At 43.0% G+C, this 25,860-nt stretch overlaps 2 protein-coding genes across 4 annotated transcripts; one reads left to right on the forward strand and one right to left on the reverse strand.

Moving 5' to 3' along the window:
- The first annotated feature begins 821 nt into the window (after nucleotides 1-821).
- Nucleotides 822-11,761, forward strand: LOC121553467 (sideroflexin-1). Its single transcript, XM_041866590.2, has 11 exons — nucleotides 822-976; nucleotides 2,773-2,947; nucleotides 4,751-4,921; nucleotides 6,415-6,513; nucleotides 7,661-7,736; nucleotides 7,850-7,935; nucleotides 8,155-8,282; nucleotides 8,570-8,619; nucleotides 9,084-9,133; nucleotides 9,362-9,409; nucleotides 9,566-11,761. Exons 2-11 carry the CDS (start codon nucleotides 2,784-2,786, stop codon nucleotides 9,660-9,662), a joined length of 969 nt encoding a protein of 322 aa, XP_041722524.1. The 5' UTR covers nucleotides 822-976; nucleotides 2,773-2,783; the 3' UTR covers nucleotides 9,663-11,761.
- Nucleotides 11,762-13,629: 1,868 nt separating this feature from the next.
- On the reverse strand, nucleotides 13,630-22,969 carry LOC121553468 (peroxiredoxin-like 2A). Of its 3 annotated transcripts, none has more exons than XM_041866592.2 (7): nucleotides 22,862-22,966; nucleotides 18,096-18,379; nucleotides 17,588-17,767; nucleotides 17,027-17,118; nucleotides 16,694-16,834; nucleotides 15,521-15,685; nucleotides 13,630-14,671 (listed from the first exon to the last, which is right to left on the reverse strand). In XM_041866592.2, exons 2-7 carry the CDS (start codon nucleotides 18,307-18,309, stop codon nucleotides 14,576-14,578), a joined length of 888 nt encoding a protein of 295 aa, XP_041722526.2. In that variant the 5' UTR covers nucleotides 18,310-18,379; nucleotides 22,862-22,966; the 3' UTR covers nucleotides 13,630-14,575. The 3 variants fall into 3 exon arrangements, with proteins under 3 accessions (XP_041722526.2, XP_041722527.2, XP_041722528.2); XM_041866593.2 differs by having other exon boundaries at nucleotides 18,096-18,314; nucleotides 22,862-22,950; XM_041866594.2 differs by lacking the exon at nucleotides 18,096-18,379 and having other exon boundaries at nucleotides 22,862-22,969.
- Nucleotides 22,970-25,860: the final 2,891 nt, after the last annotated feature.

The following is a 25,860-nucleotide window of genomic DNA, read 5'->3' on the forward strand; positions in this document are numbered from 1 at the left end:
ACTTGCTAATATAGATTATGTCAATCAATCATGAATCATATGGTGCTGCACACACACATTGTGATGCAAAACATACTACTTATACTTCCCTCTCTTCTTTGTTCAGTTCAAGCTGTTTCCCAAATGGTGGGTGGGGAAGGACCACTGGTGAGTCACAGGATCACTGTGGTGAGTCACACAGTTAGTTTCCACTGGGCTGTGCATGCATAGTTGGTCTGTGGTAGGATTGGAAAATACTATTTTGTTCACCTTGAGTTGAGGGACACATGAACATTTGAAGGCTTGAGGAAGGTCTAGCACCAAAATGTAGCAACGTTGATAGACTGTGCAATGGGAAAACATTATTTAAATTATATATTTATGTCAACAACAGAAAACATGTTTATCTCTTATCTAATCTTGATTTATCCAGGTCAATCTTCTTGAAATAAATATATTTTACTATTTGAGAAGTTTGTTTTGGAAAGTATTTGGCTGGGCAAATACAATAAACCAATCATTTTCCATTTGCCACCAACGCCCAGTGATTCTAGCCAACCTCCCATCGCTATGGAACAAAAGACAAAATGCTGTAGTTCGACACCGCCCTGTTCCGGTTGTCAGTTGCTAGTAACCACAGCCACAAAGTCAAAATTGGCTATATCGTACACATTCATGAAAACAAACATTTGATTTTTGGTCTTAATTTAATGTTAGGGTTAGGCATAAGGTTAGCTATGTGGTTAAGGTTAGGGTCAGGTTTAAAATCAGATATTAAGAAGATCAATTGTAGAAGTAGGCGGGGTTTAGCCATAATTATGACTTTGTGGATGTGGTAACAAGTGACGACCACCCTTTTCTCCTCAGCTTTCTGTTTTCAAGGTAGATAGACTGGCACTGTGTACATCAATCGGTGCGGTGATATCACTGAGAGGTCACAGTTTTACAGGTCTCTGCAAGGTGTATAGTGAACACAGCTGGTGGACATTGAACCGAGGTATGTGTTGGTGCTTTTGTTGGCGGGGTTTGTGCATGCTGTAAATGTGTAGCTAGCGCGAGCTAACCCGAAGACGTTTCTCCTTTCTTTTTCAACGTGGTGACGTGCGCTAGCCATATACAGTAGCTAGCTAACAGAAAAGTCACCATGTTCGTTCACAATAATAGTAATTTAGACCAAGACCGTGTCTGTCAGACTCCCATTCTACTACTTAAATATTTGACAAGCAAACTGAGAAAAGTAGCTAGTTAGCTAAACGTGAGCATGCTAACTTTAGCGAGCTAGCTAATGTCAACTGCACTCACTAAATGTCAAATCGCTGAATCAATGACTTGTCAATAGCGAGATGCTTATAAGTGCAGGTTGATTTGTAGCCATCTATATTCAAGTAATATTAACAATTCAAGCTTGGTACATTTCTGTCTTGGTCTTCCTTTCTCCTTTACTTGTCGTGAGTGTCAGCCAGTGAGTGACGCTGCCAATAGCAATGTCAGAAAGAAGCCCATCTGTCATCTTCTGCACCAGTCACGTACCTTATTGCAATAATGCTTGGGTTCACTTTGTTGACTACAATAGCTATTTATTTTCCCACGTTGTCTTACTGCCATATGTTGACTTGGGTAAAGGGAAGGAAGGTGTTACAATGTATTTGATGGTCAGCTTTGTTGTCCAGTTGGTTTAGATATTAATTTACAAATGATGTACTATGGCGCAATGACGTCTACACAAGTGGGAATTGTATAGTCATATCAATTCAGACATCTGTTTACTATTATGCGAAAACAACTGCAAATTGTTTTTGATGTGTTTAGGTTTACAACTTCATTTGCATAACAAAATATAGGATGCATGCAACTCATTCACTATCCTCTCATTGCACATACCCTAAACATGTTCCTTGATATGTTGCAGGCAGCTAGAAACCACATTCATTTGAAGTAGCAGTAATCATGTTTTGATCCACACAGCAATGAGCTTACTTTGGTAACCTTCAGCTTGAAAGAACTGTTTATCATCTGATTACCTAGGAAACCAAACATCATGATAACTCCAATGGCTGAAAGCTAGGCTATTCATGCCTCAGTTTGTTTATTGTTGTACTGCCAGGCTCTGATATAGCTTTGGTCAGATGATTCATTGCCTAGATATGCATGTAAAAGACAGCCAGAAGGCCTATTTGCAAACTGAGTGCTGGACTGCTCGTCATTCAGGTTAAGTTTGGGCCTAAAATGCTGAAAGAAGGTTCAGGATGGCCACGTAATTCACTTCAATAATGCTGATGCAGTTTGGAGCAAGCTCCATAGTCAGAGAATTTGGTTAATGCCTGACTTTCTGTATATAACAACAACACTACACCGTTACCTTCATACAATGACCAGTTGGTTTAAATAGAAACAGCCCTGATGATAGCCTCCTTGTCCTATATTATGATTTGAGGAGGATACTAGAGGTGGAGAGGGCCCCTCCAATCAGGAGGTGTGTTTTGGCTGCGGAGCTAGGCTAAGTAGAGGTAGAGAGTTATAAATGGATCAGAGAGGTGGAGGGCTTACCGTGCTATCAGGGCTTAGTCCTAGCTGGGAAGGAGGAGTTATCTTTTATCATTTGCCTTTTGAATTCTGCTGGAGTCACTAGGCTCTATGAGCTGGTTGAATTCATCCACATGGCCTATTTTGTCTTTTCTAATGCTACAGGGCAAATTCTATTTTAAAAAAATCACGTGAGAAAGTCTTTGTCAAATGTGCAGAGAATAATCACATCTAACGAACACTTGTTTCTGTTGTCCGGTGGTCTCATAGTAAACTCAAGGATGTCTCGAGATCTGTCCCTGGACATTAACATCAAGGAGCCGCGATGGGACCAGAGCACATTCATGGGCCGCGCCCAGCACTTCTTTTTCGTCACCGACCCCAGGAACATCCTCAAGTCCTCTAAGACCCTGGAGGACGCACGGGTCACTGTGGAGAACTACAGGTACAGGGGAGGGAGAGGAGAGGAGGTGTAATGGGGGAAGAGAGACAGACACATAAGGGAGGAGGGTGGTTGATCCTGGGAACATTCTAAAGTCCTCTGAGATGCTGGAGGACACACCGGTCTCTGTGGAGAACTACAGGTATGGAAAGGTGGTGGAGTGAGAGATTCATGTGATGGGGGATGAGAGGAGAGGTATGTAGGGGTGGTATGGTGTGGGTTATATTAGAGGGGTGGTGTACTGTGGCCTAAAATATGAAGGGTAAGATGGAAGTTACCCTGGTCCCTGGGGAAGAATTCCTTTTCATTCATGTATGAGCATGGACTCAATCGACAGCAGTGTCTCTAGTCTAAACTGAGGAGTTTAAGGAGCTAGCTAGTTGTCGCCAACCTGATATCTCTCTTCTCCCCCCATGGTGTAATAGGAGAAACAGACAGACCACTAATTAGGCTTGTAGGCTGCAACATCTGTCATACCGGTTTCTCTCTTACATCAGAGATGAACTAAAAACACGAAAATAAGACTAAGACTAAGCTGTGTCTTTGTTATAAAGAAATGCGGAAATGGGCATATTCCATCAAAACAATGTACTTATATTATATTATAGTATGCTTTACGGGGCCGCAGTGGAGAGGGTGAAAAGCTTTAAGTTCCTCAGAGTGCACATTACTGACAACCTGAAATGGTCCAGCCACGCAACGCCTCTTCAACCTCAGGAGGCTGAAGAAATTTGGCTTGGCCCCTAAGACCCTCACAGACTTCTACAGATGCACCATTGAGAGCATCCAGTCGGGCTGTATCACCGCCTGATACGGCAATTGCACCGTCCGCAACCGCAGGGCTCTCCAGAGGGTGGTGCGGTTAGCCCAACGCATCAGCGGGGGCACACTGCCTGCCCTCCCGAATGTCTACAGCATCCGGTGTCACAGGCCAGGAAGATCATCAACGACCTCAGCCACCTGAGCCATGGCCTGTTCACCCCGCTGCCATCTAGAAGGCGGAGACAGTACAGGTGCATCAAAGCTGGGAACGAGAGACTGAAATGGCAAGAATCATACAAGCTAACAGGCGGGCCACAAACAGGTAAATAAGGATGCACAACGGCATCTCGGAGTGCACATCTCGTCGGCCCTTGTCACGGATGGGCTATTGCAGCAAACGACCACACCACTCCTATCAGCTAAAAACGAGAAGCGGCTCAAGTGGGCACATGATCACCAACACTGGACAGTTGAGGAGTGGAAAAACATCGCCTGGTCCGACGAGTCCCGGTTCCTGTTGAGGATTTGCCATAAGCAGCATGAGTCCACGGCCCCATCCTGCCTGGTGTCAACAATACAGGCTGGTGGTGTAATGGTGTGGGGAATGTTTTCCTGGCACACGTTAGGACCTTTGATACAAATTGAGCAATGTTTCTATGCCCCGAAGAATTCCAGATGTTCTGGAGGCAAAGGGGGTTCTGACCCGGGACTAGATGGGTGTACCTAATATATTCCGGACTCTCCGGACTCTGGCATTGCTCGTTCTGATATTTAGTTTTGGGATTTATGTGTATTGTTAGGTATTACTGCACTGTTGGAGCTAGAAACATAAGCATTTTGCTGCACCTGAGATAACGTATGCAAAATATGTGTACATGACCAATATAATTTGATCTGTTAAAACATTGTAGGTAGGGTAAGCTTTAGCCTATATTTATTTTAGCACGTTTCTGTGAATCAAAGATCGCAATTAGTTGCCCTGATGCTAAGAATGTATATGTTTCATTCATGCATTCATTGTTTAGAGGATGTGCTTGTGTCCAGGTTAGGAGTGGTGAAGCCAGGTCTGACAGAAGATGAGCTGTGGAGAGCCAAGTACGTCTATGACTCTGCCTTCCACCCTGACACCGGAGAGAAGATGGTGGTAGTGGGGCGTATGTCAGCGCAAGTCCCCATGAACATGACCATCACCGGCTGTATGCTCACCTTCTACAGGTACCACTGGGTTGGATGACGTTTTCAATTCAATACATGTTAAACACAATTTGTGTATAGTGTAAAGTGCATACATAAAAACAGACACAGAGCAGCATACTACAAGAGGAATAAAAACATTTGATGAGGTGAAATGTTAAGAATGTTGTAGATCGAAATGTAGAGGCACATATCAGAGAGATGCGGCAGGGATATTTCAACATTCTTCATGAGGATTAAATCTCCACCCACACTGTGCTGTGAATGCTGTCGATGGTGCATGCTGTGATGTAATGCTGGCGCTTTCTGGCTTAACTTGATCAAATGCACCATATGGGGAGCTCATCCTCTTCTCTCTTGCTCTATAGTACGCTATGCCAGGAATTTTTCTAGGACAAAAAAGTGCATAGAATCGCGTAAAATAAATGTAGCATGTTAGAATTGTCATTTTACTCACTTAATGGTGTAAACAACCTATGCAGTTAACTTTCCCGAACGGTGTGGTCTCAGCTGAAGACTGGGCTACATGGTAGTGTTCTGTGTGTTAGGGCGGCAGGGCGGCAGGTAGCCTAGTGGTTAAGAGCTTTGGGCCAGTAATCCAAAGATTGCTGGTTCGAATCTCAATGCCGACTAGGTGAAAAATCTGTTGATGGGCCCTTGAGCAAGGCACTTAACCCTAATTGCTCTGGATAAGAGCATCTGCTAAAATGTAAAACATTTTTATTTTTTTATCTTGAGGACATCGGAAAGGAAAATTCCTAAGCCTTTTAATGAGGGTCAGGACACAGCTATTGGCCTTGCAGCGGGTGGATGCCTTGGATTGTTATCATGTTCTCAGTCTGCATACCTTCCACTGGGCCTCTACATCCCTGCTCAGAGGGCAAGACCGGAGTAGCACACTGCAGATATTGTTGTGTGAATGAAAGTGAAGTGCATACAATCATAGTCACACTGTAAATTATGTAAACAGTGCACGGAAATGGATAGCGACATTTTGAGCTGTTTACAAGTCGTGATTTAGCTTTGTTTGAATGATCAATTCAAGCAATCTGCCTCTGAATTAAATATTTGACCTCTGGCCTGCTAGCTCCCCTACCTCTACGGAAGCACAGTTCCCGCTCAGACCAGTCAAAGCTATTTGCTGCTCTGGCACCCCAATGGTGGAACAAGCTCCCCCACGACGCCAGGACAGCGGAGTCACTGACCACCTTCCGGAGACACTTGAAACCCTACCTCTTTAAGAAATACCTGGAATAGTATAAAGTAATCCTTCTATCCCCTCCCCCACCACCCCATAAAAACAAAAAAGGGGTTGTCCCACTGGCTATCATAAGTTGAATGCACCAATTTGTAAGTCGCTCTGGATAAGAGCATCTGCTAAATGATGTAAATGAAATGATTCATGCTTGTTCACACTCTCTCACTTTCCCCCTTTCCTTCTCTCACATCTCTCCTTTCCCTCCCCTTCTCTCCCCCTTCTCCCTCTCACCCCGTCTTGACCCTCTCTCCTCCAGGACGACTCCAGCGGTGGTGTTCTGGCAGTGGGTTAACCAGTCCTTCAACGCTGTGGTCAACTACACCAACCGCAGTGGAGACGCTGCCCTCACCACCAAGTAGGGAATGGGACCACTAACACCACAACCACATTACTAACCCAGCCCTGCTGAACCTGTACTAGGATGCATCGCATAGCCTTAACTAGCTTCCTCTCCTCATCTGCTTTCCTTCATCAGTACTGATCTGAAAGGACATGGATAGGTGGAAGCAAATCCCCGTAACACTTCCCATCTGTTGCTTTCACCTGTCTTCTCTTTTCCTATCGGTGCAGACAAAGGAAAGGAGGCAAGGAGAGAAGACTATAGTAGACTATTGAGATGCACCCCTAGCTCTGTATGGAGGCCTGCAGGGCAAAGCAGAGGCTAGCCAGTGGAACCCCAGTCCACTACACTCCTCCTCTTACAGCGGTATTACACCCCACTCTTTAGTTCAGCATGCTCCTCCATTCCAACTGAAAGGCTGTAGCTGGTAGAGGAAGCAAGGTATTTGCATACGTCTTTCTGGTCTGGGGCCATATGTATCAAGCGTTTCAGAGTAAGAGTGCTGATCTAGGATCATGTCACCCCCCCTGTGCATATAATCCCATGCATTGTGATCTAAAAGGGAGAACGGATCCTAGATTAGCACTCCTACTCTGAGGCTTTTGATACATACAGCCGGTGGTGGAGAGACTGTACAAACCAGGGCTGTATCTCAATAGCTGGTAGCGTCTTCCTCTCTTACGTCTGCACCAATCTGAAAACACATGATCGGTGAAAGGTTTACACTATGTTGCTATCAGATTTCACCTGTCAAATCAGTGCAGATGTGAAGGGAAGAATACAAGGACAGGATTCCACTTTTAGACTATTGAGATGCACCCACTCTAACCAGGACACATGAGGAATGGGAGCCCACGATGCTGGTGCTCCTCAGAAACCATCATGGAACTAGCATGTAAAGACTGGGGGCCATTCATGAATCTCTCTACACAATAATGACTTGAACTGTACATCATCATGTCTTTGCCTGACTTGTCAAGTTTCGGTGTTCAATTAATGTTGCTTATGACTTGACGGCCTTGACTACATTCCGTATGCATTGTGACCTGAGACTTCTGTATTTAGGATCATTCTGTCTGTGTATCAGACTCGACTCTGGTAAATGCCTGGAACGGCTCAGTAAATTGTGAGATGTAAATGTCTGTGTGTGATGTTCTGTCAGTCAGCTGGCTGCAGCGTACGTCAGTGCCACCACAGGAGCCGTAGTCACAGCCCTGGGACTCAAGTCTCTAGCCAAGGTACTGGACTGTCTCTGGATCATCTTAGTTCAAGTTGATTTACACTTCGCACATTTGCTTTGCATTTTTTGGGCGCCGTGAAAAATCTACATTGAAACAAACTCTCTCCCCAGCGCCTTCCAGCCGTCATGAGCCGGTTCGTCCCCTTCTTTGCTGTAGCGGCTGCCAACTGTATTAACATCCCCTTCATGAGGCAGAGGTGAGCTAGAGTTTAGACACCACAACTCTTGAGGTCTTTCTAACTAGGGACAAAGGTTTTCCTTAGCACTATCGTTTTGGTCAGCTCTGAGGGGTTAGGACTGGGTTGCTGTCAAACACTTTTGTTTCAAATTGATTTGCAAAAGAACGTTATACAAGTGAGATTGATTAATATTGCCATGACAGGTTTGGTTGAATTCCATCCTCTCCCTCTTCTTAGGGAGCTGAAGTACGGCATCCCAGTGACGGATGAGAATGGGAACCGGTTAGGAGAGTCAGTCACCGCTGCCAAGTCAGGCATCTTCCAGGTGGTGGTGTCCAGGATCGGCATGGCTGTGCCAGCTATGGGTAAGCACTGTGTTTCACACATGATGGGTTGAACATTGTTTTGTTTTATCTGGTGGGACACAGCGCAAAAAAGTTTGGGAACCACTGGGTAAGGAGTTGACGTACAGTTTCAAACCAGATCAATTGGTCATGTGTAATTTGGTCTGAAACTCACTATCCTCACACCAGTACTTCTGGGAAAGATGATTAGCAAAGCCTCCTTAAAACCGTAGATGACTATCAGAATCAACAATGTGTTGTGAAATAACAGAAATGTTTTCTGTCTGTGTTTGTCTGTCTGTCCACAGCTATCCCCCCTGTGATCATGAACGCCCTGGAGAAGAAAGCCTTTATGAAGGTAATGTTACAACAGCCAGGTGCCTGTCATGCTTTCTACAGCAAATGGGCTTACTGGAGCTGGTTCTACAGTCAGTGTGTGTAGAGGAGAATCTGTGGCGTGCAGCCACTGTTTTACAAGGCCCACCCTATATTTGGAGTTCAAACCAAACTGTATGGTTCAGCCATGTAAAATATGCAACGCAATTTGTTTGGAAATCCAGGCTTCTGTGCCTTGTCTGTCTGTCTATCCTGTGCTGATCCAGTAAATCTCTAGCCTGGTCCCAGATCTGTTTGTGCTGTTTTGACAATGACCATATGAATAAGCAAGATGGCACAAACAGATCTGGGTCCACGCCTGTAAATCGCTGCAATACTGTCAGTGTGAAGTCTGTATACTGTTAAAAAATATATTTAAAAAAGAATGAACAATTGCTTCAGGTTGGTGTCTCTCTCACTTTCTCTCTCACTTTGTTCTCTCCTCAGCGGTTCCCAGTCCTAAACGCCCCAGTACAGGTGGGACTGGTGGGTCTGTGGTAAGTATCTATCTATAGTTAATGTTACAGTAAACAGTTTGTTTGGTACATGTTTCATCCACGTTATCTGTTATAAGTCCTCTCGCAATGACATGCACTGTAAGCAAACTAACCATAACATTTAAAATGGACTGGAGCTCTGAATACTGAACGTCGCGATTGCATACCATGTGTATTGCACGGTTTACTTAAACTCTGGTTGAACAAAACCTCCCGTCTCTCTTTCAGCCTGGTGTTTGCCACTCCTCTGTGCTGTGCCCTGTTCCCACAGAAGAGGTACATTATGGCCATCTGTTATATACCTTAGATATAGACCGTGGATCTGCTTTTCCTACACAACTGTCTAATCAATCATTTTATCTCTCTTTCTGTCTCTCCCTCTCTGTCTCCCCTTCTCTCTCTCATCCTCTCTCTCTCCCTCTCTCTATATAGTTCTATGGCTGTGAGCAGCCTGGAGCCAGATCTACAGGAGAGGATACGACAGAGCAGTCCCCACACTACTACAGTCTTCTTCAACAAAGGCCTGTAGGACGACCCAACCACACACACCACAGACCAGCCCCCTCTGCTGGCTGGAGCCTGCTAGCACAGCTAAGCGGGCAAAGAGAATATTATATTTATGCTTATTTTTGTATTTACCTGTTTGTTTACTATGATGTTTGTTATAGGCTTTAGGATTTGATTTGATTAGGGAGAGATGATGGTGAGGGGTGCGTCTCAGTCCTACAAAGTTGCTTCCTTTCCTTGTCTGGTGTGTTTATCCTCCCAGAGATTGTGGCTGTTTAGTTACTGACTGCTCTACTCCAATCACCACTAACTAGATACGTATTCAACCCCAGAGATAAAAAAAAAAAAAATATCCCCAAAGTGTATTTGTTATTTATTGCCCTTGTGTTTGAGATCGTACCCTTTTGAGCTGTGTGCACTGAAACCCATTCATGACTTAGAAAATAGTTAAATGTAATCTGCTAGATGGATATCCACTCCCTCAAGTTGGCTCAACTGTAGTCTGTAGCACAGGTAGTGAAGGATAACAGTTGGTTTATGAGCACACTAGACTGACCCATTATTGAGTGTACCCCAATGAACTTGACCCAGTTGACGAGCACAGTTTCTTTCTTTCTTTCTTTCTTTCTTTCCCCCTTGGAAGTGCACACACACTGTCCCACCTCAACCCCTCTCAGCCTAGTGCACCGGGAACCCTGTGCGTTTGTGTTATCAAGAAAACCGCTAGAGATGCAATGACACTGCATGAGATTTCAGTAAGCACATCCCCAGTAGCACTGATGACAATGATATGCCAGAAGAAAGGTTTATATAGGACAGGATCTAGGCCTAATGTTTCAGCCCCATATCAAGGCCTTTCATGATTTGAAAACACTTTATGGATGAATTTGGATAGTGTCTGTGCATTTTCAATGGAACTCATGAATAATTGTTGGTGAAATTTGTTCCGTGCATTACTATTGCCATTTGAAGGGGAATGTACTGTATTGTGTCTAAATGTTAAAGGAATTGTATCCATGTTTTGTCCTAACCACCCTGCCACAGCCCCCCGGTCAGTCAGTTTGACGCTCCTGGTGTCTCTTTAGTCATTCTTCTGTTACAACAGAGAAGAAGAAGAGTTGACTTGCAATGGTGACATAGAGACCGAGACGTGTGGTGGGGCCAATTTATGCAATAAGAAGCAAGGGAGTAAAAATGAATCCCAGTCTATTTGATGTCAGCTTTAGATTAATTGTGTTGTGGTGATGTGTGCCAAATAATATAGTTTTATTGTCATAAAACAAAGTTGTGAGAACCAGGGGTCTTAAACTACAGGCCCGCAGACCAAATGTGGCTCCCAAGCTTTTAATGTGGCCCGCGGTTGTCTTAGTAAATGCAGCCCGCGGTCATAAAAGGTTTGAGACCCCAAGTCTTAAAGGAATACGTCGAGATTCTTGCATTTTCTACTTACCCAGATTCTGATGAACTCGTAGATACCAGTTGTATGTCTATACATGCAGTGTGAAGGAAGTTAGAGATATTTCTGCGGGCCCAATGCTAACTAGTGTTAGCACAATGACTGGTAGTCTACATGTACGCTAGCATACGCTTAAAAAAAGGCTTAATTGCTAGAATCTCGCAGTATCCCTTCAACCTTGTGTAAAAGGAAATCATCAGTAGATTGTAGGACAGTTGGAAGTAATGCTTGGATCTTTAGTTCCCGTGTGGAAAATCTGTGCTTAGTTACAGCATCCCTGATCAAACCTGGGCTATAATACAGTATATTAATGTTGTTTAATATACAGCTAGATGTCGAGTGTAGTAATAATATGGTTGTTTAGTAGTCTAGACTATTTCGTACCAACTGAGTTTAACTTTGTGTGGTCGAAATAGAGTATGTACAACAGGCATATTTTTGTGGGATTAAGATGACATAACAGGATATATTTAACAAATAAGGTATTAGAAGATGTTAAACTTCAGGGTGCACTGCTCCATTTCTCCACCAGGTGGCGAAGTTTATTCAACTGGATGTTAGAACAACTATTACACATTTTAATAATAAGATGCCACTTAGCAGACGCTTTTATCCAAAGCGACTTACAGTCATGCGTGCAAACATTTTTGTGTATGGGTGGTCCCGGGGATCGAACCCACTACCCTGGCGTTACAAGCGCCGTGCTCTACCAGCTGAGCTACAGAGGACCATTTTCATTGTGTGTCAGAGTTGACTTTGAATATAGTAGTCAAAACCACCCATCAATATTGGCCCGGCTGATTTTAGTACGTCTCCGTCACGTAGCCTGGTCCCAGATCTGTTTGTGCGGTCTTGCCAGGCTATAGGTCACCTTTTCATCTGTCAAAGTCAGTATTGCATGCCAACCAAACCACTCTGCTTGGTAGTTGTAGTTCACATCTCTCTGAATGAAATCAGAGGATATTTATCCAATGAAGACACTTGTGATCACACTTGTGATAGGACGTCATCAATTGGTCATGAATGAATCTCCTCCTCACAGACTGACACAAACTTGCAAAAACATTTTTTTATCACTATTGTTAGTAATGAATCCGCATAGCCTGGTCCCAGTTCTGTTTATGCAGTCTTGTTTAGTGTGACAATGACCAGGGGATTTCTGTTGCATCTTGGGTAAAAATGTATTTGGCCTGCAATTGGGTGCTGTGTAATAACCAATGTAAAGGGTGGGAGTGTGGGGTACCACTTTCTATATGTGTATGTGTGTGTACTGTTTCTATAATTTGCTTGACAGTGCGTATGATATAAACCAAGTCACAGCTTACTATTATGAGCTTAGAGTAAGTTAGTTATCCAGCACTAGCAGCTGCTAGCTTTCATTATTTTATCACCGCCATTTAGCTTTTCCTCATTTAGTTGTTTTTTGGTCGGGAGGGCAAGGAAATGTGACTAGAACAAAAATGAAACTATAGCCTTTATAGCTAGATTGTGCTGACAGAAACATGCAAGGCTTGAGATTGAAGAAGTAGAAAACGCTCTTTATATGACAAGCCTCTCAGGCTATCCTCATGCTATAACTTTCATATGAAATATATCTCTAGGTTTAGCTTAGGCATGTAAATGTTTTATATATTATTCAATATATCTCTAGGTTAGCTTCGGCATGTCATGGAATTTGGTCTCGGCAGCACATTGAAGCACAACACGACGTCGCTACACTCCATTCATGTTTCATGTCAATGTGTGTCCATGTACAGTAACTCACGGTTATTCACTACATTTACATTTACATCATTTAGCAGACGCTCTTATCCAGAGCAGTACCCATGTAGTTGTCAGTATTGGTGCTCACTACTTGTTCTTTCCCCCTCTCCATTTTGAGTTGAGTTGGAAGATGTTCCGTCACACCTGGACTATGGAAGATGTATTTACTAAGAGCTATAGAATAAAGTGATTGAAATGTCTGAATGAGTTTTCTTTCTCAGGCCAATGACAAACTGTATTGTTCAGGGAGGTGTTCATTAGGCATCAAATGAAGACAAAGTGAATGTTCCACACCATTGTGCCCTGCTGAACGTACCCATTTGAGGGTGGGTCACTCACTCTGCATTGCTCAATGTTTACAGACAGCAGTGCTAGCAGTCTTCCAGCAACAAAGGAGTGGTCCTACAGGCTGACTTAGCTTCATTCAATCCGTAGCACAGAAGACCTGCGTTGTAGCGCGGTTGAAATGTAAAGGGAACGAAGCCTTACTCCCTATAGTACACAAACGCCAACCATGGACTGAGGTAAACTCTCTCCACTTGTTTCGTAGGCCACCTTTGTCCAACAGCCAGTAAAAACAGGGAGGGATTGAAAAACACAAGTAGCAAATCTCTTGGTGCACAGCTACGTAAGCAGAGATAAGCAGCTGAACAGAGAAGTTGTGACTGTATGTTACGGAAACAAACATATCTACTTATGAAAGAGATAATATGTTCAGAATGTTTTCTAGAACATCCTGCCCGTCCAGAGAAGGAAAGAGACGGAGGAGGATGGTGTGACGGTGGTTTATTGTGGTTTGCATCCTCTCTCTCACACCTGCTTCCTGCCAACCTGGCCATAGTGAGTATGTTGAGGCAGTGTGTGTTTGGGTATCAAACCTGCTCCCCTCGTCGCCGAGTTTACAGTCAGGTCTTCATTAATAACACACATTGACCACACACACATTAATTCACAGGTATAACGTGAAACACATTTAGCCAAGTTACTAGACTGACTTTACGTACCGAATACAGATGCACAGAACCATGCATTCCTCAAGTTGAGTTTAACGCCCTTAGAGACTGCAATAAAAGTGTGAAACACTATAGTTGTAGATATACAGTCCCTCTCTCCCAAGAGATGAGTAATGTTCAAGTGTTCTCACAGTTTAGTGCAAGCAGTAAGGTCCCTGATTGAGAATACCTTTATTTAACCAGGTAAGTCATGAGAACACATTCTCTTTTACAATGACAACCTGACCAAGACCTTAAGCCTACAGAACACTGTCTAGTTGGTACAACTTGGTGTTTCCACATCTAGAGAAAAGACATAGGAAAAAGGTCCACCTCGTCTTCCAATGGGCTTATGAGTGAAGGGAGTTAAGGGGGTCAGGATCTTATAAGCAGTGGAGATCATCATTCACCTGAGCATTCTAGAACATTCACATTGTTATTGAGGAAGTGACACATTCTATGATGGACAGAGCTAGCCATAATAGAAATCATGAAAGGTTAGTGCACGAGAACTACAGATACGGAAAATGCCCTTTTCTTCAAGTTTAAATGTCATACACAATTCTAAAACACGTGTATTGTTGTTGGGATAAGGTTCCATTTTGTGAATGGAAAAAATTAACAAAAAAACGAATGCAGGAAATAAACCAGTATTTGTTTCTGAGGACTCTTTTTTTTGTGTTGATCTAATGCTACTAAGTTTGTGAACACAAAACTAACCATCTATTGCACTGGCACAATTCTCTTGGCGGCCTCTAAAACATCTTCATTCTCCACTTTGTTGCCAAACTCCTTCTCCCTGTGCTCCAGAAGAATGCCCTGAGGAGGAAAAAATACACATTCATTTAAAAAAGGGACCTACGTAATACCAAACAAGCTCACAACACAATATAACAACAATGCTGCTGCGCTCTGTCTATTCATTTAGGTTGAACCGTGTTTGTATCCATATTGTCCTGGAGGACTTCCTTCCCATTGTCTCTGCTCATGGCTACTGATTACTAAGGAGTTGACAGCAGATACAAAGTGTGTGTCATCTGCAGCACTGGATCCTTCATGGGTGAGTCTCTACCCTCGTACATGTGTGTTGGCAGTTGGAGACTAAAGGTGTCAGCATGCTTCAGTTCGGCTGGCGTCTAGCAGAGTGTGTGCTCGCATACTCCCTTAATAGACCTCAGCTTGAAAAAACGAGAAAAAAGCAGCACTAGTACAGTTTGTCCATTTTGAGATGCCGTAGGCAAAATAGTCCGAATTAATCTAAGATAACTCAAGAAATCTGTCATTAATTTTGATGTTTTTGCAGAAGAGATCTTAGTCTCCAAATTCTACATTGAAATAATATGTTTGGTGCAGTATTTCTCAATAAAAAAATGTGCATAAAAACAAAGACTTTATTGAAGAATCCCTACTGTTGACCAATCACAGTCGAAGGGGACTTCGGCTACCGACTTCGGCTTGCCTCAAGAAAAAATGTGTGCCCGAACAGCCGAAAAAACCCTTACTGAAGTCCAAAACTAACAAAAACATCACAAAATGTCATAATATATGCACAAACTCTTACTAACTGTTTGGGTTGGGAAGCATGCGGACACCTTAACAGCTCCAGTCAATGATTTCCAGCTGTGGCTGAACCCACTCCATTGATGCACAGCCCTGTGTGTGTTGTACCTGGTTCCCCGCTCCGATGACAAACACGCCTCCCAGGACGAAGCCCTCCCCCAACATGTTGCCCTGGTAACCGGCCTTCCAGGCCCGCATAAAGTTCTGCCACACCCCCAGACGGATGAAGCCCAGCCCCCCCATCTTCCTCTGTAGTGGGCCATAGAAGTGGTGCTGCAACGGACACAAGTAAACCAATCAAAGGACACGAGTAAACCAACCAACCAACCAACCAATCAATGGAGAAAATAAAAAACTCAGGCACAGACAATAGGCATACTATATCGACACATGCTTCAGCTCCTCTGCTTCATAGCAGGCCTGTGTAGAAATCGATTCAAACATGTTCACAGTTCTTTCAGTTGAACGCATTCAGTTGTACAACTGACTAGGTATCCCCCTTTACCTTTCCTTCTTTCAGGCCAGTGCAGATGAAGGAAAAGAGACAAGGAGAGGAAGCCTTTGTTAGACTATTGAGATGTACCCATAGAGTCTGGGTCCGTCTCACCTTCTATAGACTATTGAGATGTACCCATAGAGTCAGGGTCCGTCTCACCTTCTATAGACTATTGAGATGTACCCATAGAGTCATGGTCCGTCTCACCTTCTATAGACTATTGAGATGTACCCATAGAGTCATGGGTCCGTCTCACCTTCTATAGACTATTGAGATGTACCCATAGAGTCATGGTCCGTCTCACCTTCTATAGACTATTGAGATGTACCCATAGAGTCATGGTCCGTCTCACCTTCTATAGACTATTGAGATGTACCCATAGAGTCTGGGTCCGTCTCACCTTCTATAGACTATTGAGATGTACCCATAGAGAGTCAGGGGGTGTTTCTCAAAATGCATACTACCATGCTCCAAGCACGGGAGGTTCGGAGTATGAGTCCAAATCAAAGTATACGAAACGGAGCACACTTCTCGAATGAGTATATTTTAAAGCATGCATCGATGCAAGCTTCAACGGAAAGTATGCAAAGAAATATGATGCAACGACATAAAAAGTGATGCAACATTTCTTGAAATCAATGCCGGACATTATTTGAGCTGAAGCGAGAGAAAATACACTCTCATCCTCACAAGAACGTACTCAAGAGAACGTGGTTGGAGAATGCACTCGGAGCATGAGTGTGGAGCACAGTAGTATGCATATTGAGAAACACCCAGGGTCTCACCTGTTCGTCTACGTAGATGTCCCCAGCGAAGTGCGGTCGGAAGTCCTGGATCTCCGTGCCGATGTTCTCCTTTACCACGGCAACCAGAGGGACCCCGAGCTCCTCAAGCTGGGTCTTCAGAGAGGACAGCTCGGAGGCTTCCTACACACACAATTAGTACAATTATTTTAATAGGTTGGTGCCTCGTTCATCTGGAATTGAGGCCTGCAGATTTCTCCTAATGCATACAGCGGAATCTACACAACAACAACATATGGTGTGGATATAGACCTGATTCTGGATCTACTTTCCCTCTGACTATACTGTAAAGTATCAGTGACATCATCACTTCACCTCTCTGCACAAAAATCATCCGGGCCGTCGTACGGCCATAACTACTGCTCCCGTCTTCTCCCACAGAGCTTTGGCCTTTATGGTCTTCTCATCTGCAGGACACACACATATACAGGTCATGCATTGGGACCAGGGCTCTTCAGTGTAACCATTTTGCTGTGTGACCTGGATAAAATAAATAAATCTAGGAGCACCAATGTGCCTAGATTTTTTTTTTTTTTATGTCCCAGATAATAATTGTTGTAATGATTAGGTTTAGCTCTACCGTTGTTTCCGACAGCCGAGAAAAAAAAGCGAGCGTATATTTGTTAGCATATTATGGACCACAAAATGCCCTGCTCAGAGCTATACGATAGATATTCAGAGTTCTGTAAACTCTGAGATTTCAAATCTTAACAGCTGCCATGTTGGCACCAAAAGCTCCAACCCTGCTACATTCTAGTATGAATGTAAAACAGAATGTCATTGTCATACTGTAGAACGTTTGGTGCCAGCATGGTCGACAGTTTTCTGCACTTTCCGGCCATGCCCACGTGATTGTAGGTGAACCAGGGCCCGTACCGTCTCCAGTGGAGCGGAGGTCTGCGTCCTCCAGGTACTCCAGCGAGGCCTGGGCAGCCTTGGTCAGACACAAGTCAGTATTGGCCAGAAAGATCCCAACGATGGCCACTCCTAAGGCCCCCAGACCCAGCGACCACATCCCCATCTCAAACAGCTCCACCTCGAGGCCGGAGGACAACACTGCAGCCAAAAAGACAGGAGAAAACATAGACAAACATGATTATCAGAGTTATTTATTGTTCTTAGGAAGGGAGAAACTTTAAGAGGAACCAGAGCCTAGAGAAGAGGGCCGGTCTTCTTACTCTGTCATGCCACACTTACATGTGTAATGATTTCTGGTACTGTTAGGTAATGGGACTTTACTGTTAGCGAGAGGCAACATTCCTAGGCATGGGTTAGGGGGTGGGAAGGTCAGGGTCACTGATATAGGCCGTAAGACAAGTAAAGGGAACTAGCCTAACTCCATGCAATGTGTCACTAGAGAGAGAGATAATGTAATGCTCCTTGCCTGATTTGGGCTTTTTAGGTTCAGGGCTGGATGAGGCTGTGCTGAGGTGAAAGGCTTTTAGACAGGGGAGTCTGGCTGTAGGGTTGGTAGAGGGCTGGCTGTTGTGAACGGTACCCCCCAGAGGCAGGGCAGAGATGTGCAGAGTCTGAGATAGCCTCCATCTGGCCCTTAGGGCTTTAGCGGAAGGTCTGGAGAGGGCCTGGACCAGGGCCATGGTGACTGTGTAAACACAACCTATCAGAACTTTCTCTGACCCCTATAAAAAACACACCCTCAGAATTTCTCTGAAAAGACAAAAAAAAAACAGAAGCCTTTATCATGAGCGTGAAATCACTTGTGTTTGAAAGATGGCATTGGCACATGCAACTACTGTTAGGAAGTAGTGACTGAGGTTCAAACAGTAGGCTAAACACTATGTTTTTGTTTATCTTTTCAGAGACAGCCTAGGTAGGGCTGGCACAATTACCATATAACCGTATAACCGTCGGTTATGGATGAAGACCATCATGAAAATAAAATAACCTAAAAAGAAACAAAAATGAACAGCTGACTGAAAAGTGACAATTTGCTTGGTAAACTAATGGGTACATTCGCAATGGCTGCCTGGTATTGTGATGCAATCATTTCCATGTAGTATAGAATGTTAATTAAAATGATGTTAAAGGTAGATTCAGCGAAATGACATTGCCACGAGCAGCACCGCAGATATTGAGATGAGCGAGATGCAAGACTTCGCTCTCACACGGTGACACACAGTATCTGTGCATGTGCACGGGTTCGCTTCATGCTGTTACAGCGTGGAAGCCAGGGGACCAAAACAGCAGAGAAGTTGAGCCTCGTGCTTGACCCACTATGCCGTTTAGCCTACTTTCTGCATCTACATCATATTGCTGAGTCTACCTTTAACTGATGTGGCTCATGCAATGGAATGTATTTTTGGTAATGTCAGTTGAGTTTAATCAACAAATACCTGCTTTACTTCCTGTGTTTACTTCCTGCTTTGCGCCTCGCAATGGCCACCAGTCCACACATTATGCCATCATTGGGCTTGTTCGACATTGCAGCCAACAGTGCAGATGACAGCCGACTGACTGATCTACAAAGAACCTTGCATCATAATTAACACTCATTATTATTTGTAGATCAGTCATTCAGTCACAATTTAACCATGATACATTACGATTTTTATCCTCTCCAACACAGCCATTGACTTGAATGGGGACGCCCATTCTATTCATTCTATTTCTATAGCTGAACATGCAGTCAGGAGCGGAGGAAAGGAGAAAACGTGCATAATTATTTTTGTTACTATTCGAACGGTTATTACGGTGACCGCGGTCATTTGGCTGGCAAATAGATGCGGTAAAGAGGGTCCGATTTGGATATTTGGCTGTTTTAATTGCATAACACTTTTCAGGTTTAGAAGAATAGACTGCTAAATGCTAACTCCCGTTTGTATAAGCTGGTAGCATAGAGAAATCGGTGGTGTTAGTCAGTCATTTTTTAACTGTAATGCATTTGATTGGTGACGATGAGATGAATGTGTATTGGGGTTGACATCCATACAAGCGTTATACTCCTATTTTTACCTCAACATAGTGTGAAATACACATATAAACAATAGCTTAAATGTAGGCTAATTTTGCTGGGGGGAAATGAGGAGATTCCGGATCTTCCCCCACGCGTTTCCTTGGCATTTCCAATGTTCTGCTCGAGTTCCACTAACCTCTTTACCTCTATTACCGTCATCCAAAATTCCATGACGTCACAGCCCTATGCCTGGGGAATGTAGTTTAAATGTGTACAGTGGGCCGTTGACGAAGAAAAGGAAGAACTAGACTTTTACTGTGTGTAAAACTTTCACTCTGGTCAGTATTGTCTGGGTGGGTCAGTTCAGTACACTACAGTAAAGTAGAGTACAGTAAAGTATATTATAGTTCAGTACATTATATTTTACTCAACTCTAGTGTGCTCTACTGTGTTTCGTACTGAACTCTATTCTTCTGTACAGGACTGTACTCAACTTTTTTTTCTTCCCTTTACTGTACTGTGCTCTCCACACTTGTGAAACATAGATGTCTACGATTGGTTCAGATTTGGTCCGGTGCGGACCAAAAACCACTTTTGTGGACATTGAAATCAAGGCCAGGGCGGACTGACCATATTTCAACTACTTTTCAAAGTCCATGGATGTCCAGTGTCGGTCAGTGCTCAGTGGGTACGGATGCTGGTTACAGTAAATGGAAAGAGAGGGGGCTCTTGAGCAGATGTCAGTAAGAGACGGGAGAGGTGACATTAACTGGAGAGACAGAGAGAGAGGGAGGGGTTGTCCAGGCTGTTTTCACACTTGCTTTGACCACCAGACAGAAAGAGAAAAAAAAAACAGTTATGAGTTGAATGTAACAGTAAGCCAGTGGAAGGGAGGACTGTAGCAGGTGACCCAACTATGGTTTGTGACTACTATGATTTCTCATTGTAGCCAATTCAATTGCAGTAATTCCGTCACTGACTTGGTTAAAGAATTGAGTTTTAATCACTTAATAATTCATAAACCAAATAGATAAGTAAAAACACTAACTAATTGGTAGGTCTACCTTTACTTGTTACTTCTGTGAACTTTCATTATCCTCCCTCCTCATGAGGGAGAGAAATTACAAAATATCTTAAAAGATATGTGAGTTTTTGGTACTGGAATTTCAAAGCACAGGGCAATGTTTCTTAAACTTACACAAGGCAAATAATTTCTCCAAAACGAAATATAAGTGTTGATATTAGTTGTCAGGGGTCTTTCTTTCAACATTATTGTGTGTTGATGTATAGACGGGTTAGCTGACAATGTCACGAAAAAGATAGGCACGCTTCAATGGGGCAGAAGTCTGTGTGTTGTTGTGGATCTGGATGGTCAGACAGCTAGCTAACCAACAACTAACGATGTATTTGAGCGACAACAAGTGCTCATTGTGCAAATGTATTTATGTTTTCAATAAACATTGGAGACTAAATATAGTTTACATGTTGTCAACAATCTAACCAACCCTGTTTGTTTTGCCCCATAGTTGCGCACACGTCTGTTTTGTTGCTGAACAACCAACCTGTGTATTTCCAATACCTTTTAAGACTTTTTCTGGTAGATGTTTTCTAAGACTCCTTTTCTATCTGTTTGGCCAGAAATCAAAGCCTTATTCCTTATATTTAGGATAGAAAATGGTTAAAAATTGTATTTCTCAAAAATATAGACTAAGCTTTCATTTGTCATGCTCCTATGAACTGCACATATTGGTGCCCATGGGTCCTTGTTGAATGAATGACAGCAAACCTGTTTGTCTACATTCCATTTTCTCAGGAAACTGATGGCATGACTAAGTAACAAACATGAACTGCTCCGTTTGTTGTGGCTTATCTTAAGTAGACTGTACTGGCCTGTTAGTCACAGTATGTGGTTATACAGTTATGGGTGTGACACACACTTGTGCGTGCACACACCATAATGCCTCAGACCATAGCTTACATGGCTAATCCTCCTTCCCCTTGTATAAGCAAGAGGGGCCTTAAGATACAATGTTACAGACAGTACACAGTGAATCATCAGTATAGTCAACTGAGCATAATTATTAGTAGTCTATATGGATACGAAAAATATACTGTTACTGTATTGTCACGGCTAGCTTAGACGTGGATAGATCATTCAGTATTTTCAGTTCTCTCTGAACACTATGGACAAGACAATGAATGGTCCACCAAATGTTTAGGGCCTACATGCATTAAATATATGTGAAACCAAACTGAACACAAACCTACACGCATGGTCATTATAAAAATACTCAAATTCAATTTTCAAACATCGATTCATATATCAAACATCGATTCATATATCAAACAATCACCCACTGAAGGTGTGCACTCATTTTCCTCAAGTTCAGCTCATTCAATCCCAAGTACTCTGTTCTGCACTTCACTGTGACTTGACAGTCTTGACCAACTACTGCAGTGTGACTTTCCCTTCTCAGAGAGAGGACAAAGGACTGAACCCTAATGAGAACAGCAACCAATAGCCTACCTGGCAGCTGCCCATGAACTGATTGACTGGATTCCATGTAGATAGATAGTGAAAAGGAATATTTACATTGTATAAATCAGTATCGCTAAGCTTACAGTGACAATAAGTTGAGAAACTGACTGTTAATATTGACAACGAAAATATGAGAACATAGGATAGATTATCATGACAAAGATGAAATGGCAAGTAGGCTAGTTACAGATCTGAATATTGACTGAATTCTGCACCTTCTTATTCCTTGTCTTAGAGCGCTTATTTCAAATTGAGTGACATAAATTATTAAATGTGGCTTCTCATGCAAACCCTATCAAGACAATTTTGCAGCGCTCAACTCATGGCATGCAATTTTACATAGCTTGCTTGCCTATTTGATAAGCAACCTTGAGATCCACTAAAGACAGACAATCATGTTGACTGGTAAGTGGCATTATAAAGTGAACTTTACTAGCTAGCTAAATCTATGTTGGCATTCTTTGATTAATGCATTAAATAGGCCAAGTAGAAGTTAGTAGTAGCAATGACACTGTAGTTTGTTCACTTTGTAGACTTCACATTTGGCTAGCTGGCTCTCTAGGTTAGCTAGCTAGCGAAGTTAGATGCTGGCTGCACGATGACGTTAGCAAGTCAGCTTGCTGATTGAAATAATGGGAATGCTCGCAACAAAATGTTTAACAATATTTCAAATAATGTATAAAGGAATTATACTCACAAGTATTGTGTTGAAGGAGGAGTGCAGTTGACGTCTCCGTTCAAAATATCTAAATTTGCCGTAGGTGTATCAGTCGATCAAGATAAATGGATTAGTCATTGCAGGGAAACGAATCGCACAAGATAACACGGACCTTTGGCACAAATCAAAGGTCCTTTTTCACAACAAAAACAGATTGACCTATATATTTTTTTCAAAGTCTACATTGAGAAGTAATGTACCACCCATGCGTGTGCACACACACACACACACACACACACACACACACACGCCAGGGCTGGTACATTCTGGTAACAGTGTAATTAGAATTACATGATCATGAACAAAAAGCAGGATTACTATTTACCAATTAGTAACAGTTTGGCTGTATATATCACAGTTATGTATTCACAGTCCGACCGATTAGGCCTAGGGTGCCAAATAAACACCCAACCCTGTGCCCTGCATCCACACCATACAGCCCAAACACACAGCACCCCCACCAACACACACACCACACACACCTAGCCTAACACAGACACACACTTCACAATAAGTCTGATAACAAAGCTTACTTCTAAGGTAGGCCTACACCTGAGCATGGTTACATTAATGTTAATGTTATTTTTGGCCATGATGAGTTCCTCTAGTGATGGGAGGATAAACTGCACTGTTTCCAGTAAATAATTAGGTTCAGAAGAGAGATTGACTGGCCCCAGTGGATGTACTGGGATGAATTGGAACGCCGACTTCGAGACAGGCCTTATCGCCCAACATCAGTTCCCGACCTCACTAATGCTCTTGTGGCTGAATGGAAGCAAGTCCCCGCAGCAATGTTCCAACATCTGGGCCTGTGTAAACACAGCCATAGACATTCAGGTGACTCTCCTGGAATACGGAGGAGGAATGGAAGTAGAAAGAGAGGCAGAGGAGGTCTAAGAGAGAGAGGGAGGAAGAGGGTGAGCTTGAGTCAGTTAAAAATGGTGGGGAAAAGGTAGATGGTTTGTTAAAGAAGAATGGTAGAAAGTTTAAACAGAGTGAGTTGAAGACAGGAGGAGAAATGGAAGTGAATGAGGGCGAAGTATCGGAGGTGGTAGGTGTGGTGAAGTTCTCGGAGCCCAAGGTTTGCACCGAGGGTCAGGATAAAGATGAGTCTGACAGTAGGAGTGATGTTTTTGGAAAAAGTGGGCCTTTGCCTTTTGGCTGATCCATTTGTGGTTTCAGGGTGGGTGAAAACAGAGTTGGCTGCTGTGAAATCGGTGAAGGTAACCAGAAGTGGTCTGGTGATAATTGTTTGTGTTTGTGCTGGTCAGAGGGAGCAGGCGCTCCGTGTTAAACTAATGAATTGTTTTGCTCTCAAGAAAAGGGCACCATTGAAAGGTGTGATTACTGGGGTAGCGGTAAATGTGAAAGCTGACTAACTGAAGGGGAAGATGTGATGCTCGTCGTTTGGTGCGACACAGACAGGGTGGCGAGTGGAGGAACAGAAGAGTCATTGTCTGTTCTTTTGAGTTTTGATGTTGAGTCTTTGCCCGACAAAGTGATGTTAGGATATATAAGTTATCCGGGACGAGCTTTTGTGCAGAATACATTACGTTGTTAAGATTATGGCCATGTGGCAGCAGTGTGTAGGAGGGAGGTTCCAAGGTGTGAGAAGTGTGCAGAAGGGCATGAGACAAAGGAATGTGTAGCATTGGGGAAAGTAGTGGTATGTGTTAATTGTAGGGGTGACCATGGGGCTGGGGATCCGAAATGTCCGGTGCGAGAGAGGCAGGTTGAGGTTTCCAGGGTTAGAGTAGTGCAGAAGTTGTCATGTGGAGGCAGTGAAGAAAGTAGAGGAAGATGGGTCAAGGGGAAGGGATCCTGAGAGGAATTGTGTGAGTAGTAGATCTGTACCAGTATAGAGGGCTAAACCAACAAGTGATATATGTTTCAGTAAGATTGGATTTATGGCATTTATAGCAATGGTTATCAACTGTACTACTTTTATTTCTTATTTTCTTTAGGTATTATTTCTTAAAACTGCATCGTTGGTTAAGGGCTTGTAAGTAAGCATTTCACTGTAAGGTCTACACCTTTTGTATTCGGCGCATGTGACAAATGCAATTTGATTTGATTTGATGGAACGTAAGTCGCAGAAAATAGAGGTTGTGGTGGCAGCTGCAGAGAGGTATTTTGGTGTGCGAGACTTGACATCAGAAGAGTTACAGGGTGTGTTAAGTGGTGGTGTCCCATCCCTTCAGGCTGTTGGCCTGAAGTAGGAATAAATGGATTTAAATAGTGGGTATGGTAGTTACTATTATTATTATATATTTTTTTTGTGTGTGTGTGTGAGTGTAGTATTAGATGGTAGGGTATTTTTAATTTTTTGAAGCAAAGTATAAGGGAGTTATACTCCAGTCTAGTATGTGGCGGTAATGCAACATCTATTGGATGAAACCGCCATTAAACCTCATCGAAGAAGACAGGAATGGAGAATAACATACGAGTGTTCTCATTCCATAACAGCTGAATATGCTATTAAGCAAAGGAATTAATTCAATCACACTTCTTGTGCAATCTACAGTATGTACAGATCAGTAGATGCTAAGAATCAGTCAACATGTGCAGGGATACTGGAGTGATAGAGGTAGATACTGTATGTATATGGGTAAGGTGACTAGGCATCAGGATATAAGATAAACAGAGTAGCAGCAGCGTGTATGATGATTGTATGTACAGTGGGGGAAAAAAGTATTTAGTCAGCCACCAATTGTGCAAGTTCTCCCACTTAAAAAGATGAGAGAGGCCTGTAATTTTCATCATAGGTACACATCAACTATGACAGACAAAATGAGAAAAATAAATCCAGAAAATCACATTGTATGATTTTTTAATGAATTTATTTGCAAATTATGGTGGAAAATAAGTATTTGGTCAATAACAAAAGTTTCTCAATACTTTGTTATATACCCTTTGTTGGCAATGACACAGGTCAAACGTTTTCTGTAAGTCTTCACAAGGTTTTCACACACTGTTGC

The sequence above is a fragment of the Coregonus clupeaformis genome, chromosome 37, assembly GCF_020615455.1.
Source record: "Coregonus clupeaformis isolate EN_2021a chromosome 37, ASM2061545v1, whole genome shotgun sequence".
NCBI lineage: Eukaryota > Metazoa > Chordata > Actinopteri > Salmoniformes > Salmonidae > Coregonus > Coregonus clupeaformis.

Coding starts and splice junctions, on each gene's coding strand:
- LOC121553467 (XM_041866590.2), top strand. CDS start 2,784: ATGTCTCGAGATCTGTCCCTGGACATTAACATCAAGGAGCCGCGATGG. Junction 4,922..6,414: donor TGTATGCTCACCTTCTACAG/GTACCACTGGGT, acceptor TCTCTCCTCCAG/GACGACTCCAGCGGTGGTGT. Junction 6,514..7,660: donor GACGCTGCCCTCACCACCAA/GTAGGGAATGGG, acceptor ATGTTCTGTCAG/TCAGCTGGCTGCAGCGTACG.